Source organism: Monodon monoceros, unplaced genomic scaffold (assembly GCF_005190385.1).
Source record: "Monodon monoceros isolate NGI ecotype Baffin Bay Population unplaced genomic scaffold, NGI_Narwhal_1 Super_Scaffold_12, whole genome shotgun sequence".
NCBI lineage: Eukaryota > Metazoa > Chordata > Mammalia > Artiodactyla > Monodontidae > Monodon > Monodon monoceros.
In genome coordinates this window covers 116,159,722-116,175,918 of record NW_021703768.1, presented here as the reverse complement: position 1 = coordinate 116,175,918, position 16,197 = coordinate 116,159,722, and the positions used below count along the sequence as shown (strand labels likewise).

The window sequence follows — 16,197 nt, the reverse complement described above, 5'->3', positions numbered from 1 at the left end:
TTCTTAACTCACTTTTCTGACAGTTTTATCTCTCAAAAGATTAAGGAAAAGGGCTTCACTGAAAATGTATTCTGAGCATCACGAAGGATTTGTTTGGTGAAGTGAAGGTGTTGGAAACTTTAGCAGAAAGTGGCTGTGTTTGGAGAAGCCAAGGGAAATGCAGAACTCTGAGTTTTGGAGAAAGCAGATTTTAGAAGGTCCAGGAAAAAGTAAATATGTTGTTTGGGCAAGAACTTTGAAGGGAAGGATGACTCATAGTCTGAACAATGAAATGTGCTTAAGATAGTCACAAGTGATTACTGCAAGGAACAGAGAGGAGACACCTAAACAGACCAACAAGGCCGCATGGGGAGCTCTTAGAGTTGAGCTTTTGTCTGAGAGATGATAAAGGGGCCTATAACTGAGGACAAAGGTGTAGATCTCTGAGAACACTGTCAGGAATACTAGGTGGGTGGAACCTGGGATGCTTAGAACAAAGAACCTGCCTGAGCAGTTACTGTTCAGAGTGAGAGGAATGGCAGGGAAGGCGTTGGGCCCGCTGCTTCAGTCAGGTGATTCAGTGTAGCAGATGACAGGGTATCACCGTCCTCTCTTCTATTTTGCCTCTAACTTCTCTTTTAAGAAGAATGGCCTTCCCTCCAGAAAGAGTAAAACAAACATGGCTAAGAAGAACTTCAGCCCAAAAGTGTGAGGAAGGAGAAGAGCCACTTGCTTCTTAAAATTAGTTAGGGTCTGAAACATCAAATGAAAACTTAATGATATCATCATGAGACCTGTGCATGTGAATGTTTAAGCATCACTGAGAGAGGAGTAAGGAGGCAGGATGGTAACTGTTTTGCTTTTCAAAATAACAAGGCAAGTTATTGAGACTTCATTTATGGGCATTTCTAAAGAGAGGTGATTTCTTGGAGCTAGTGTGGGTTCCATGAAAATAGACTGATTTAAAGCTTAATATCCCTTCCTTCCTCCTGCCCTTCCTTCTACAGAATAGTACAACCATCTTACGCGTACCACTTGATGACTTTTTTGAAGTGAACATGCCCATGTAACTACCACCCGAGTCAAGAAATAGGGTTTTAACAGCACCCCAGAAGACTCTCATGCTCCCTCCTAATTCTAACTTCTTTTTTCAGGAAGATTTGCCAACCTAGATTAGACCGCTGTTACAGACAAAGAGGGAATCTGCATTTCAGAAGCATTTGTCAGAATCTCATGATAATCAAATAGATCAGATAGAGAAATTGATGATCAAGTAGCTACAAATCCGCATGTCTTTAACAATCAGACCTAATAAAGGTTTGTTTATAAGTGGTTAAGTGTCAGCAGAACCTTCACTGTAGTGATGTGCCAAAGAGATCATGTCAGACTCTGCCTGTCCAACCTGCATTCAGGTTCTCATGTGAGGGCATGGGGGCAGATGACACAGATTCGGAAGGGATAACCAACATGTTAGACAGACAGAATGAAGATCCAGAAGAATAGTGACAGGCTAGGACGAAGGGCCCACGTAGCAAAGCAACATTTAAAATTTTGTTATTATTCGATTTTTAATTTTATAAATAACCCATATTTGTGGTTTGGTTTTGTTTTGTTTTTTTAAAAAGTCTTACCACACACGAACAAAAGTATGGTGTCAGTGCACCGAATCATTTGTAACTTGTTTTTTACCTTCTCTGCTTGTATTCAGGGCCATTTTGGAGAACACTTGACTCATCAGAGGGTGATATGAACAGCCTGCAGGGATTTGACCTAGGCAGGCCCAGTGTTGAGTCAGTTTTGTGACACTACTGCCAAAAACCTAGATGTGCCTCAGGTATTAGGGGCAGATGACCTTGGGTCAGCGTGGCTGGGCCCACTGAACTCTGGAGGGGTTGGCCCAGGGGGAGTCCTGTGGATAGGTGTGAATACCACCTCTGCAGGGATTCGTCAGTACATGGGGCAGTGTCCCATAGAGCATTGTCAAGAAGGCAAAGGATTTCAGGAGTCACATGAAGAAGGACTGCTGGATCCCATGAGGCTAGATTTGTGAGAGGGGATCTTTCTCTGGGCATTTGGCTTCTAAGGTTCAGAAGGGCTGACCTGTCAGGGCAGGTTCAGGTGACTCTCTCTACTTTGAGAGGGCAGATTTGGACCAGTGGATATAAGCTTCATGAAAGCAGATTTTAGCTTGGTAACAGAAGACGTTTTTCTAGCAATTGGAAGAGTTTAAAGCTAACGTAAGGATGAGTCTCCCTACTGCTGTAATCTTCAACCTTGCAGCCAGTTATCAGACATGCTGTACTGGATAAAAGGTTGGGCATTGGATCTAGTTATCCCAAATGCTGGTTCTCAGATCAGTGCCAGGCCTCCTGGTAAGGCTCATGTGAAGCATTTGTGAAAAATCAGGTGTTTGAGCCCTATCTTCTGAGGCTGTGATTCAGTATGTGTAGGGTAAGGGTTAGAATCTGTTAGAATTTTCAGAAAGTGCCCGAAGTGCTCCTTGGAGAAATGGCTTATTCCACAGCAGGTGCAGGAAAAGTACTATATCTTGTACAAGAACATCTTGTGCCAACAAGTATGGAGGTACTCAAAGAATGATGGAAATGTGTCAAAAAAGACACAGAAACCAACATGAAAAGGCTCTATTTTTTTTTCAGATTTAATCAGGTATATTTTATATAATCGTAGAACTGGATTATAACCCATAGATTAAATAAGAATCCATACTGATATAAATGAATGAATAAGTGAGGAAGAAGGAAAACTTCTTTTAGGTAGAGTGCCAACAAATACAGATAGAAGCAATGATGGAGTTTGAATATCATCCTTTGACAAACATCATGGTATTAATTATTTTAAATAAGAATTACTGATGAATGCCAGAACTAATGGGTGAAAGTTTGATGAGGAACAGGCTGTCTTCATATCTTAAAGAGTCTCCTCACAAAATATTTATCAATTCGAAAGGGACAAATAATATCTTTATAGTGGAGAAATCTGGCAGACACCACCATGATCAAGTAATCAAAGTGAACACAGCCACTTGTGAGCCTGAATGACATCATGTGCCTCCTGATATGATGCACTGAGGAAGACAAGACATTGCTTTTGTGGCATTCTTGCCAACCTACACTACCTGAGTCTAATCAGGAAAAAACATCAAGTTCAGGCTGAGGGACATTCTACAACTGGCCTGTACTCTTCAAAACTGTCAATGTAAAAAAAACCAAAAAACAAAAAAAACTGTCAATGTAGTGAAAGACAAAGACAGGCTAAGGAAGGGTGTGTCAAGGTTAAAGGACATTCAAAGACATGCTTCTCAATTCATCATGTAAGTCCTGGATTGGACCTTGGACCAAAATTATTTTTCTAAAAAGTATATTATTGGGACAGTCGGCAAAATCTGAATATCTATAGATCATGTATCAATGTTAATTTCCTGATTTTGATAACTGTACTGTGGTTATGTTCTTAGGAAATACACACTTGATACATTTACAGGTAAAGTGGCATCAGATCTGCAACTTACTCTCAAATATTTCAGAAAAAATGTATAAACATACAGAGAGAAAATGAGAAAGCAAATGTAGTAAAATGTTAACAGGTGACTCTTGATAGGAGTCTTTTTTTATTTTGCAACTTTTCTGTAGGTTATTTTTCTGTATAATTCTCTGTAGTAGTTTTTAAGTGCCCAGTCTGAAATGATTTAAGGGAGGGGGGAAATGCCCAAGGTGATTATGATGCAGAGCTATGTTTGAGAGCTACCAGATGTCAAGAAGATTCTTCAGTGCCCCTTCCTCTGAGGCCCCTTTGTCTCTCCAGAGGTAGGAAGATTATCATTCTCTGTGTTTGTGTCTGGAAAGAGGTTCTAGAGATACTGTTGTGAGCTTTATCATTGTGGTGAACTGTGGGTGTCCCACATTTGCTTAAATGACTGGCATCTGGTTGGGGACTGTATTTGAATGGGTCCAGTGATTCTCCTTCTTTTCTCCAGTGTCCAGATAGAACTTCTGAGGGGCCTAATGTGGTTCCCACCACAGTTAGGTGGTATGAAGCTCGTAACAGGCTGGATGTTTTGTTTCTCCTGGGGGCTTCACTTTCATGTGGAAGAGTTGTACGTGGCATTTATTTTTTTGGTGAACCTATTCTGTTTTTATTTAAGTTGGTAACTGTCCACATCTTGATTAACAGATGCTTAACCCTATTAATCCCTGGCAGGCTACTATAGATCCCTAATGAACCTATTTCAGGAGTACACATCCTGCAAGTCCTTGTGTTTCACAGGTGATGAAGGCCACACGCTAGGGCACAAACAAGATGAGGCCATCGGAGAAGGAATCTTTCTCTCTGGGCAAGAAGATGAGCATGCACAGTGTCACCAGTCAGGATCACAAATGATTAAGCCTGCGGTGTGCCCCCTTTCCCTACTGCACAGCATCTTCGCAGAGAGCATTTCAGAACAATGGTAGCTTTTTCTTCTGTTATGAAGACAGAAGAAATAATAATTGTCCTACTTAGAAATATTGCAGGGACTCATGAGAGGGCACATACCCCATGTGTCTCATGTCCCCAGTGTGCCGTGGACAAGCCTGATATCTAGGTTTGGACTGAAACTCTGGATGACACAGTCTCTGCACCAGGGGTTTCACCTTAGTATTTCCTCAGCCCCCGTCGAACCAGTCAACCTAATCCTTATTTCCCGTCCTGAAACTCTGCATTTTTGTTTTTCTCCTTTTCCACTGATTCAAACTCCCTTTTTAGCCCTTGTTGTTTTGATTCACCTGTGCACAGGATTTCTGTGCATTTCCTGTTTCTGTGCACACACCCTGGTGCCAGCAGTGCCTGCTTCATGGCCCTGTGCATTGCAGAGGACCCCACACTGAAAAGGGCCTGTATTTGATTTAATGTTCTGCCCTCACCATCTTGAAATTCCTAATAGCTTTAAGAACAACTAAATGTTCACATTTTCATGAACATTATGTAGTGAGTCCTGAGTGACAGGGAAGGAGGAGGGCAGCTTCTGAATCTGAAGTGGGCAGCATTCTCATGAGCCCCCTGGCCACCCTGAGATCAGCTCCACCACCTCCTCAATGCCCCCTAGACACTTGCTCAGCTTGGTTAGCTGAAATATGACCTCTGACCCTTGGCATATTGCCCACATCAGTCACCCTGACCCAGAGCGTTTGGTTTCTGCAAATGCAATCACTTCCATTTCTGCGTGCACCCCGCCCGCCCCCCGCCTTCAAGATTAACAGAGTAGCAGCTGCTGCCATCCCTCTGCACACAGACAGCTGACTCGCCTGCTGATTGTGAGCATCCCAGTAATCCAAGTGCTAATGGTATTTATTCAGTCCAGCCAGCTTAGCCCTGAACAAGGTTTATTCTCATTTATCTCATTGGAGACGAGCTACGTCCTTAATATCCTTCTGTTGACTTTGAGCACACCAGCGCCACTGATGTCGCTGAGAGGCGTGCCAGGCCCCTGCCCTTCCAACTCACTCACATCCCCAGCTGTCAGGACACCCATCTTCCAGCCAGCAAGACACCCCTACCCCCACCCTCAGGCGTGGGCCACAGCTCCGGTCCTGAGTCTGTAGGCTAGGAGGGGGATGAGGCCAGCATACATGTGCCTGGGGCATCTGGGGTGAATAAAAGCAGTGTTCTCAAGGATATGGCCTGGCCTCTTTGTGTAGCAAACCCACTATAATTATAATCTTTCAGTCACAATGTATTGTCTAGCATTTTGGCACTCGTTAGCTATTCTATCTTTAACTCAAGGTAGTTTTAGCTCTGCCTCACAGGTGAAGAAACTGAAGTGAAGGGACTTGCCCAAGGTCATCAGCCATTGTTTACAGGATTCTCACCAAGAGTTCTCCAGACTTTCACCCTGGCACATTCTGTAGACCTCACTCTGAGCTATTTTGGGCATTTCTTCCCCCAAAACATAGCAGTGAGCATTCAGAGCCCAAGGCTGAGCTGCCTGGAGAGAGAGAGGGGTTCTGAGAGCATGTTGGTGTCTGCCCCTCTAGGGCAGATTGCTCAAGAAAAGCCCTTCTCTGCTGTCCCTGCCTGGATGGGCTGAGTGCCATCTGGAAATGCTAGCCTGGTTTTTCCTACCCTCCTGATGTGTTTCCTCAGCCTCTTTGACTGGGTGGTGCTAAAAGGCTTTTTTCGGAAGGGTGTTGTATGGAACCCCTGATGTGTCCGTGGAGCCACTGAAGCCCTGAAGCCTGGGGTAGAGCTCAGAGTTACATGAGTTCCCTCATTTAAGCTAGTCAGGGTGTGGGCCCAGGGCTGCTAAGGCTGCACTTGGCCCCACTCAGCCATAGGCCCACATTTGGCCCATGGTCCTGCTCTACTTACCCAAGTTTTCAGGACTCTGCTGCAGGTGAAAAAGTAAATTCATTGCCTTATGAAAGTGATTTTCGCAAGTGGCAAAAGGCACCAGGCTTTCCCTTTTTCTCTCTGGTTTACTTCTCCTGTGTTTGAGTTCTATTCTTTCCTGCTCTAAATGGCTTCCCTCCATGGGGATGGTTTGGGTTGGGATGGGACCTGGCTGCTATTGGCATGGCTATAGGTGCTTCTGGCTTACAGCAACCTACCTTGTGAAGAAGAGAACTTCTCTGTCCTGACTCCAGTGTAGAAGACTGAAAAGCTCTGATTGCCAGTCCTCGGCAACCAACGGAGGGCCTGGTGGGGGGCAGATATGATGAGCCAGTATTGGGCCATAAGCCCTCCCTGCGGGGTTGGGACCTGCCCCCTCAGGACCACAAGGAGTGGAAGAGGCAGCCATCAGTGGAAGGGAAGAAAGGGTTGTCAGTGCCTGGTGAGGAAGAAAGGATGCTGGGCAGATACCGACACACACCACGTAACAGTCGGCCTGACCTGGAATTGTGAGCTATGCCTGGCTCAGAGTGTCCCTCCAGCTCATCTCCCACCCTGGGGTCACTGTCCTGAGGCAGGCCCTTCTCCTGGGCCCTCTCTTGTGTCTGTATGCCCTAGAAGTGCTTGTTTCCAACTCCCCATTTTGCCTTGCGTGTGTCGAGGAAGGAGAAGCAGGAGCAGGTTCCACTTGCTGGGCAGGGTATGGTCCTGTGTCTCCTCATCCTCAGTCGCAGCCTGACCTGCCCTTGTGTCAGGAGTCAGCTGCACTCCTCAGCCCTGTTTTCTATGATTCTTCAGGGCAGCCTTCCACTGAATGGTCTGCTTGCCTCTCTGTACATGCTCATGCTGTTCCCTGAACACATGCCTGTCGTCTGGTGCACAGGCTGTCTTCCTCACTTGTACTCCAGTCTTCTGCAGTCTTTCTTCTTCCAGGCAGCCCTCCTGGCTCTTCCAGACCAGACATTCTTTCTCTGAACCCCCACAGACCTTAGGTTCAGAGCCACCTGGTACGGCCTAAAAGTTACATAGCCGTTCATTTATTCACTCTGAAACCTGTAAGTAGAATACGGTGGTGTGGTGTCTCTCCTATGTGTGGAGCCTGGCTTGTTGAGTGTTGAGTGGCAGAGAACAGGCTGAGTGTCCCCAAGGATCTGTTCTGCACGTGGGGCTTCTCTGAGCAACTGCCTGGACAGTGCCTTGCCTCTAGATCTTTCCTAGGACAGTGCTTTCTGGCCCTTTCTAACCCACATTGGGGCTCTGATAGACAAAATGCTGGGGAAGCCATATATCTTCTTGGCTTTTGGCATCTTTTGTTTACTCCCATTGGCTTATTCTTTCTCTGGAGGATCCTAGGAATTTGCCTACACAGTATGTGCCCTCCCCTTTTGCCCCTGGTAGTTTGTTTTCTTGTTTGTGCTGTGGTTCCCTTTGGGGTTTGAGTCTTCTCTCCCCTTCTGCCAGGTGAAACCTGGGTGGGCAGAGTCGCAGTATTATTCATGTCTCTCCACTCTTCCAGTACTGCCCAAGTTAGTGACAGGGCTGCTACTCTGGGAGCTGCTTAGGCTGGGTCTCCTTGGGGGCCCCTCTGCTTCTGAGCTCTGAGCTTGTCTTTCGGGGTTAGCCAGGTGATTGTTTCTGGGTCTTGTTCTCAGCAGATCTGTAGACAAGGATGAAGCTTCACATGACGTCTTTGGAGGGCCTTGTCTGTGCTGCTCTGCAGGCCCACTGGGGATGGGGCTCCTAGGTGCTGTTCCCTGAGGCTCATGAGATGTTGGGCCTCACAGCCCCCCTTCCTTGGAAGACTGTGTTTGACGTTTGTGTGAATTTCTCAGCGTGGTCGACTTCTTTTCCTAGACCCTGCCTGTTGTGGGTGAGCGTTCCTCAGACACATGACGGCAGAGGCAGCCCTAATTAACTCACACTTTGATGAAGCAGCTGCCTTTCTCAAGTTGGGGGAGCAGGGGGCAGGGAAGAGGCTCAGCTCCATAATCCCTGCATTGGCACCCACCTGCCTATCTGGAGAGGAGCTGTCAGCCTTCTTCCCCAGGGACCCCAGTGCATCTCCAGGCTGCTCCTCAGACACAAGTGAAGTTGCAGTGGGAAAGGCCGGCACCCACCCTGCGCATCCTTTTGCAGAGAAGATGCAGAGGGATGCAGGTGCCTCCCATTTTACAGCAGGAAAACTGGCTCCATGTGCTAAGTTTGCTTCGAACCTTGAAGCTGGGGCCTGGTAGGAGTAGTGGGTGGACCATCAAGGACTCACTTGGGCCCCATTACCGTACCATCCAGCCAGCTTGTATGGGGTGCCTGCTGTGTGCCAGACCCTCTCCTGTGAGCAGCAGTGTGCTCTCTCTCTTGTTACCTGCCTCCCCTTTTCTCTGGGTTTTAGATCAGGAATCGACTCTCTGATTTGTCTGTACTCTGCCTTACTCTCCAAGATGTTCTGAGGGCCCCCTGCTAAGATTGTGGGTTAGGAGAAACAGGTGCTTTTTGGGTCTCCAGGGTACTTTGTGGTGGCCATGCTAAGATAAGGCAGCCAGGGCCCAGAAGAGACTGGGTGCCCTCCGTGTGCTTGCTGTCTGGGTGAGGGTGACAGCCACTGTCTCACCTCTGGTCCAGCCTCTCCCCTTGCTGCTGGTCTCAGGCTTTTTACATGCCTGCCACCTTTCTTTTCTGAGGCCTCATAAGCTGCTGATGAAGGAATCTTGACCTTCTTCGAAGGCCTAACTACACAGATCCCTGCGCTTGGCACTTGCTCCTTAATTCATCATCAGTTTGATCTTAGAAAGTAAGGGGTTCCCAGCCATGTCCCTATCTGGCACCCTGCCCTAGAGGAGGTCTCACCCTCCAGGACCCCCATCCTTTCATCCATGAGCGCTTTGCCTGAAATATTTGTTTAAAGCTCATCACTCTTTCTCTAGCCCAGAATGGGGACTGGCGTTCCAGAGGCAGCTCTGGGTTCTTTGTGTTTCAGTGTTGCCCGTTTGTTGGTTGATGCAGTCAGTCATGGTTGTACACATATGTTGCTTCATTCACTCCTTACTGTCCAGGGCCCTACGCCATGGCAGACCCTGTGCTGGGTGCTGAGATACGGGGACAATCATAGTAGCTGCTTTCACATAGTGGAGAGTCCAACAGGGAGGCAGCTGGGTTAGGATCTACTCAGGGATGCAAAGGCTCCCTGGATGTTGTTCTTTCTGTCTGCCTCCCTCCCATAAGTGTTTATACTGTCTGTGTGCTCCACCCAGGAGGAGAGAGAGAGGAAGGGGTCCCTGGCCCTGGAGCTACACACTCTGAAGGGAACAGATCGTTAGTGATTCCCCCAGAGTGTGATGCACCTGGGATCATGGAAGGGGGAAGCACGTAAGGCTGGCTTGAGGAGCGTGGAGGAAGGCTTTCCATAGGAGGGACACTGAAGTAGCATCTTCAGCATCAGAGGGATCTTAAAATGGTAGCGGTGATTTCCATTCCCAGATCGCCCCAGCCCATTGGCTGATAGGGAATGGACACTGGCCTGGGGCCCTTGGCCCTGTTGTCTGTGCCATAGGCCATTGTACCCAGGTGGACCTACACCAGTTTGTTTCTGTTCCCCAGATAAGTTCTAGCTTGTCCAGAGTGGGAACACACCCTGTGCACCTTGTTCCTCCCCAGGGATGGCTGCTGTGGTGGTAGCCCTCTTACCTGGGTTGGGCCCAGGGGCGTGCCCCCAAGTTGGTGAGTAGGTGTAAAGTCATGCTTTCCTGTGCTTCCCCCTCCAGCAACCCAAAGGTCCAGGTGGAGGCCATTGAGGGAGGAGCCTTGCAGAAGTTGCTGGTCGTTCTGGCCACGGAGCAGTCTCTCACTGCAAAGAAGAAGGTGTGTTTCTGCTGCCTTTTTCCCGCCCAGGCCCCAGCATACCCGTGGAGACTAAAAGACAAGGGTCCCTTTCCAGGTTGTACACGTCACCCTTGGGGGCCTGAGTGGCCATCCGCTGGGTGGCGTAGGGGGAGAGGTCCCCTTCACCTAAAGCAGCACAGTAGTATGTGAAGCATCCGGAGGCCTGCTCCCACGGTGCAGTCTCAGGTTCAACACCCTGGTTTCCTGCCCTGGGCCTCCGTTTGTCCACTGGGTGGTGTTGAAGGTGTCTGATATCTCTCCTGGCTCTCACAGCCCTGGGTACTGGGGTGAGCTATACCCAAGGGTGGTGGTTGGGACCAGGAAGAATGGGAGCTGGGCTGGGGTAGCTGGGGCACCTCTGGGTGCTTGCCCCAAGGCCTAGTTTCTGTGGCCCCTCACCCATCTGGATCTGTGTCTCCCCAGGTTCTGTTTGCCCTGTGCTCCTTACTGCGACACTTCCCCTATGCCCAGCAGCAGTTCCTGAAGCTGGGGGGACTGCAGGTGCTGAGGAGTCTGGTCCAGGAGAAGGGCATGGAGGTGCTGGCCGTGCGCGTGGTCACTCTGCTCTACGACCTGGTCACTGAGAAGGTGAGTGCCCAGGCCTGTCCTGCCTCCCATGCACTTTGCTTTGTGTTTGTTTCTGGCCATTTGACCCTCCCCACTCCCCATATCTTCCATCCATTCCCTACATCCTCATAGCTGAGTGTCCTGAGCAAACATGCCAGCCCTGAGCTGGGCTGACAGGGATGCTGTGGAGCCCAGGATTTCTGAGATGTCAGGGCAGATGTCCTGTGGGAAGTGACTGCTGAGCTAAAACCTGAGGGCTGGTGAGGAGTGGGAGGGGAGGAGGGGGCACTGGCAGTGGTCAGGGGTCAGCATGATGAAGGGTCAATGTGACCAGAAGCCAGAAACAGCCAGGATCAGCCCTTCATGGAATAAAAGGTCATTTGGCTGAAACCTAGGGTGCGGGTGACCAGGAGCAGCTGTGTCTGGGAGCCATCACAGTAGCCAGGAGACTGAGGAGCCAGGGGCTGGAATGATGCTGAATCTTAAGATTCTAGAAACCTGGAGGTGCCTCCTCTGGGAGCTTTGGCTCTGGGCAGGGGCTCAGACTGGCTGCCACTGAAGGACCCAGGGACCCACGGGCTTGCCATCTGGGAGGAGACTTGGTCCCCAGCCCACTTTGGTGTTTTTGAGCCTGAGAAGTGTCTTAATTAAGGAGAGGGTAAAACCAGCCAGGGCTGATTCTTAATTCAGCTGCTGCAGAGAGCATTGGCAGGGTTTTCTCAGCTGCCTCTCTGGGGCCACACTCTCCCTACAGCCAGCTGCGGATTAGTGGAGCAGGGCTGGGCAGCCGCTGGAAACCACTTCTGAATGTTGGAGGAAGAGGGGCCCAGCCCTTCCTCCCTGGCCCTCCCCTGCGCACCCCTCCCGCCAGGCCTCAGGCCAAGGATCAGTGTTGTCTGTTGCTGCTTTTCTCTCCACCTGTTGGCTTTTGTGTGTGTGCACTCACTCACTCTCTCTTGTCCTGTCTTGTCTTTCAGCCTCCCCCTCTCTCTCTCCCCCTCTCCCTCTTTCTCTTCCTCCACCCCTCTAAGCTGCAGAAACCCTGTTTCTCAGAACAGCAGGCAGCCATGTGGTCCTCACGTCCAGTTAATAAGGCCAGGGCACAGCTGACATCCTGGGAGTGGGCCAGCAAGCCAGGGGAAGGACATGTACACAGGCTTGGCATTTCCCGGGAGAAACCTATCACTTTGCCCTTGTGACTTGGGTGTCTCTTTGCTGCCCCCAGCCCTGGCGTAGCGGGCACTGTGACTTTGCTTCATCCCTGGAGAGCTACCACTGGCAGTCTCACCAAGGCTGCCCTGGTGAGAGGCAGGCCCCTGAGTCAGCTGGCCCCGGAGCCGACCTTTGAGGCTTTGGGGTGCTGTGAATATCAGGGAGGGAGTGGCGTCTCTCTGCAAACAGTATGGAGACAGCCATCCTCCTGCAGGTGGAGGACCGTGGAGGAGTTTCAGCCAGAGAGTGTTAGAACAGATGGCAGCCATACTTTACGCTTGAGGCAGTCAGGGCTTCTTGTTCTTATGGTTTCTCAGAGAGAATAAAGAGCTAGTCAAACTAGCCAAACCCATCTGGGGATGGGTCCAGAGCTGCCTGAAGGTAGAGGTGTGACAGGTTGCCAACCGGGGGGTGCCATGCACCTTGAGGGCATCTTTGGTGTCGGGAGGTAGCAGCTGAAGGCAGAATTCCCATGAGAGTGTGGGACTACCTCTCAGATTGTTAGGGTCCTTGGCTCACCGGCTTACCCCTTCTGTGGTCTGCCAGACCCCAGGCATTTCTTCTTCTGTCCCTTGGCTCTTGGTGGGCCCTCCACTAAGAAACTATGCCCTGACATCTGGGCTCCTGCAGAGCTGGGATGCCCTCCTGTGGTCATGAGCCCACGTCCTCTCGTGCCTTCTTGGAGCTGAAGGGCCGCAGGGGTGACCTGCCCACTGGTTCCTTCCACAGGTGTTGACTGGGTATCTGCCCTGCCAGTGCTGTGCCAGCCCCATGGTCCCTGCCCTCCTGGTGCTTTCAGGCAGACATTTATCAGAGAATCTCCTAGAGCATGTAGGCCCTGGAGGCTTATGATCAGGGCCCTAACCTCTTCTGGGGAGTCAAAGGAGGTGCTGAGTGAGAAATGAGGGGTGAGTCAAGTTGACTGTGGAGTCAGTGTTGGGTGAGAGGGTGCCTGGAAGTGGGAGCTGCACGTACATAGATCCTGGGGGAGAGTTGGTGTGATGGGTGCCAGAGTGAGGGCATGTGTGGGGAGGAGCCCAAGTGCAGGCAGGGCCAGATCCTGAAGAGCCTCCAAGTCCCAGGGAAGGGAGTCAGTCTTTATCATCAGAAATGCCAAGTTGTGAAGGGTTTGGGGCTGTGTCATTGTCTGCTGTCAGAGGACTGGAGGATGCAGGTTGGGAGCGGGAGGCAGGAGACTGCAAAAGTGCAGTGAGGAGCAGCGCCCATGGGGCAGAGAGCTGGGAGGACTGGGATGTGTTTGGAGGTGGAGCTGGCAGGACTTGGGAGTAGGTTAGGAAAGGACTACTCCATCCCTCTCAGCCTTTTCTGTCCCAGGATGCTGACCCCCCCTCCTCCCCTGCTTCCTCTGCCAACTCCAACAAGCGCCACAGCCATCAGGTTCTCCACTGTGGCCCCTGATCTTTTTCTGGGCTTCCCTCTTGCCTTCCCTGTCATCTGCATGCCTCATCCTCCCCTGGAGTTAGGGCAGTGATTTCTTCTTTCTTCTTGCAAGTACATTTAGTACAACCAGTATGGGACATCTCTACCCATTGCCGACCCTCCATCTCTGCATAGCCTTCCTCTGACATTTGAAATAAGTTGGTAGACTCCTGGTGGCTAGCCGTGATCGTATAGTGATTAGTACTCTGCATTGTGAAATAAGTTGGTAACTTGTCAGGTTTCAGGTGTTTCCTCCGGCAGCCTGGCAGGATCGGTTCCCGCCATATTCTGATGGGGCTGGGTTTCTGCACTTACCAGACACAGGCCATGCATGTGACTTCCTGCCCAAACTTTCCTCAACTCCCCAGGCCCTCAGCATAATGGCCAGGGACGCCCAGGGCTCCGAGCATTCTGGGCCCCATCCTGGCCCTCGTGCCCCATCGACCATAACAGCCTGCTGGTCTTCAAACATGAGGTGGGCCCAGGCCTATTGTTGCAACCCTCCTGTGTCTGTGAACCCTACACCCTTATCCCCTTGGTCAACTCCCACAAGCCCCTCAAGGCTCAGGGACTTGCCAGCCTCCTCTGTCGCCCGTGCCCTAACTCCTGTGAGGGAGTGGATCTGTAGTTGTGGTGATGGTGATGTGATGCTGCTGCTGGTACAGCTAACGTTTGTTGATGGCGAAGCTCACGTTGTGGGTGTGCTCTCTGTGCTGGGCACTGGCTGCATGGTCACTGTCCCACTGAGTTCTCCCAACAGTCCTAAAGGGGTTACGTCCTCTCCTCCACATAAGAGATGATGGCATTGGGTCTTAGGAAGGCAAAGTGCTAGCCCAAGGTCATTCCGTCATTCAGCTGTCAGTGGTGGAGCAGGAATTTGAATCCAGACTGTCTGCCTCCACACCACCCTGCTGGATGAAATGTATCATGATATTTAGGACTTATTCAGTTAATTTTTAATCTCCTGATAGATCCTGAGCTCCTTGAGGGCAGGGACCATGTCTCCATCTTGGTTTCTCCAGCACCTGGCACATTACACAGTTGTTTTTGATGAGTGGATGGATGGACAGATGGGTGGACATATGGATGAGCTGGAGAGCATGTGTGAAGCTATGAGTCCAGTTGGCTTTCTCCCATGAAGGGCCTTTGAGGCCCAAGGGGAAGGAGGAAGAGGGTGCAGACTCATGGGTCAGCCATGTGCCTTCGAGTCTAAAAGGCAGGGCTGACTGCTCTCTGTGTGTTCTCTCCCCTTCCCACACCCTGGCCCCTGGCCGTGTGGATGGCAGATGTTTGCTGAGGAGGAGGCCGAGCTGATGCGGGAGACATCCCCAGAGAAGCTGCAGCAGTACCGCCAGGTGCACCTCCTGCCAGGCCTTCAGGAACAGGGCTGGTGTGAGATCACTGCCCACCTCCTGGCACTGCCAGAGCACGATGCCCGCGAAAAGGTGCTACAAACGCTGGGTGCCCTCCTGGCCACCTGTCGGGACCGCTACCGTCAGGACCCGCAGCTCAACAGGACGCTGGTCATCCTCCAGGCTGAGTACCAGGCACTGGCTGCCCTGGAGCTCCAGGATGGCGAGGATGAGGGCTACTTCTGGGAACTCCTGGGCTCTATCAACAGCTTGCTGAAGGAGCTAAGATGAGGCTGCCCCTGACACTGGGACTAGACCGGGATGCTGCTAGTGAGGCTGAGGGGCACCAGCTGGGGTGGGCTCTTCAGGGGATACCAGCTAGGAGGGAAGACTTCCCCACTGGAGCCTGGGCATCATCTGGGCAGTGCTGGCCTGGCCATTAAATGGAAGCATGAAGGCCATTGTCTGTCTGTTTACTGTGTGTCTGTGCAGACTGGGCACAGTGCTTTGGTGGTCTTTGGGTGATAGCGCCCTGAGGTCCCCTGGTGACGTGCTGGGTGGTCAGTCCAGGGCATCCAGTAACAGGCCCCGTGGGAAGGGTCTGGGCCCAGGAGTTGGAAAACCCCAGTTGGGACCCAGCTCTTTACCAGCCAGTGAGTGGCTCTGTGACTTTGGGAAGTCATTTAACTTCCCTGAGGCTGTTTCCTCATCTGTCAAAGGGGAATGCTGTTAAATGAGAGAAAACATACATAAAGCACTACACCAGTGCCTGGCACTCGTGCTTGTCACCTCCTCACCCAGCTATGTCGGGAGGTCTGGGTAATCATCTCACTGCCCCCTTCAGACTGTGCCTACATATTAGTTTCAAGGCCACTGGCACTGGCAGAAGCCTGAGGGCATCTCCACACGCAGGGATGCCGTGTCAGCCCAGGCAGCTGATGGGCGAGGCTGGAGCTTTTGGTGCTGGGGCCTGGGTGGTGGGACTGCGGTGGCTCCGTGCCCTCTGGAGGCCTTTGGGTGTAGGCCTAACTCTGGGAGAGGAGTAATCTCGATAAAGCTGGTAGTGGGAGCCCAGGCCTGCCAGGCCCACCTGACGGGGCAGAGGTGCTTCTCTGTGCCCTTGCCCCTCTTCTGTGTCCGTGGTGATCTGCACTGAGCTGGAGGAGGCGGCCTTGGAGGCAGGGGCAGCCGAGCCTGACAAGTCGCTGCTCCCACCCCAGAGAAGCTGGGAGCCTGCCGCAGGTTGCCATGGCAACCCCTGCTCTGGGCTTTCCTGATTTGGATTCTGGTGCGTTTGTTTTTCTGCCTTTCCCAATGCACCAGAGGCTCACTCCTGCTGCTCAGGCAGCCCCTCCCAGCCTCCATGTAGAAGTCTCCCCATCCTGGC

General features: G+C 51.1%; 1 protein-coding gene across 4 annotated transcripts in view; it reads left to right on the top strand.

Moving 5' to 3' along the window:
* The window catches only part of SIL1 (SIL1 nucleotide exchange factor), a 290,298-nt gene extending 275,027 nt beyond the window's left edge, over positions 1 to 15,271 (top strand). For 3 of the 4 annotated variants that reach the window (XM_029216286.1, XM_029216284.1, XM_029216285.1), the window contains 3 exons: positions 10,122 to 10,218; positions 10,663 to 10,827; positions 14,745 to 15,101. In XM_029216286.1, coding sequence (XP_029072119.1) covers positions 10,122 to 10,218; positions 10,663 to 10,827; positions 14,745 to 15,101 — 619 coding nt within the window. Of the gene's footprint in view, positions 1 to 10,121; positions 10,219 to 10,662; positions 10,828 to 14,744 lie in introns of all 4 variants that reach the window. The other variant, XM_029216283.1, reaches the window with a different exon arrangement.
* The last annotated feature ends 926 nt before the right edge of the window (positions 15,272 to 16,197 follow it).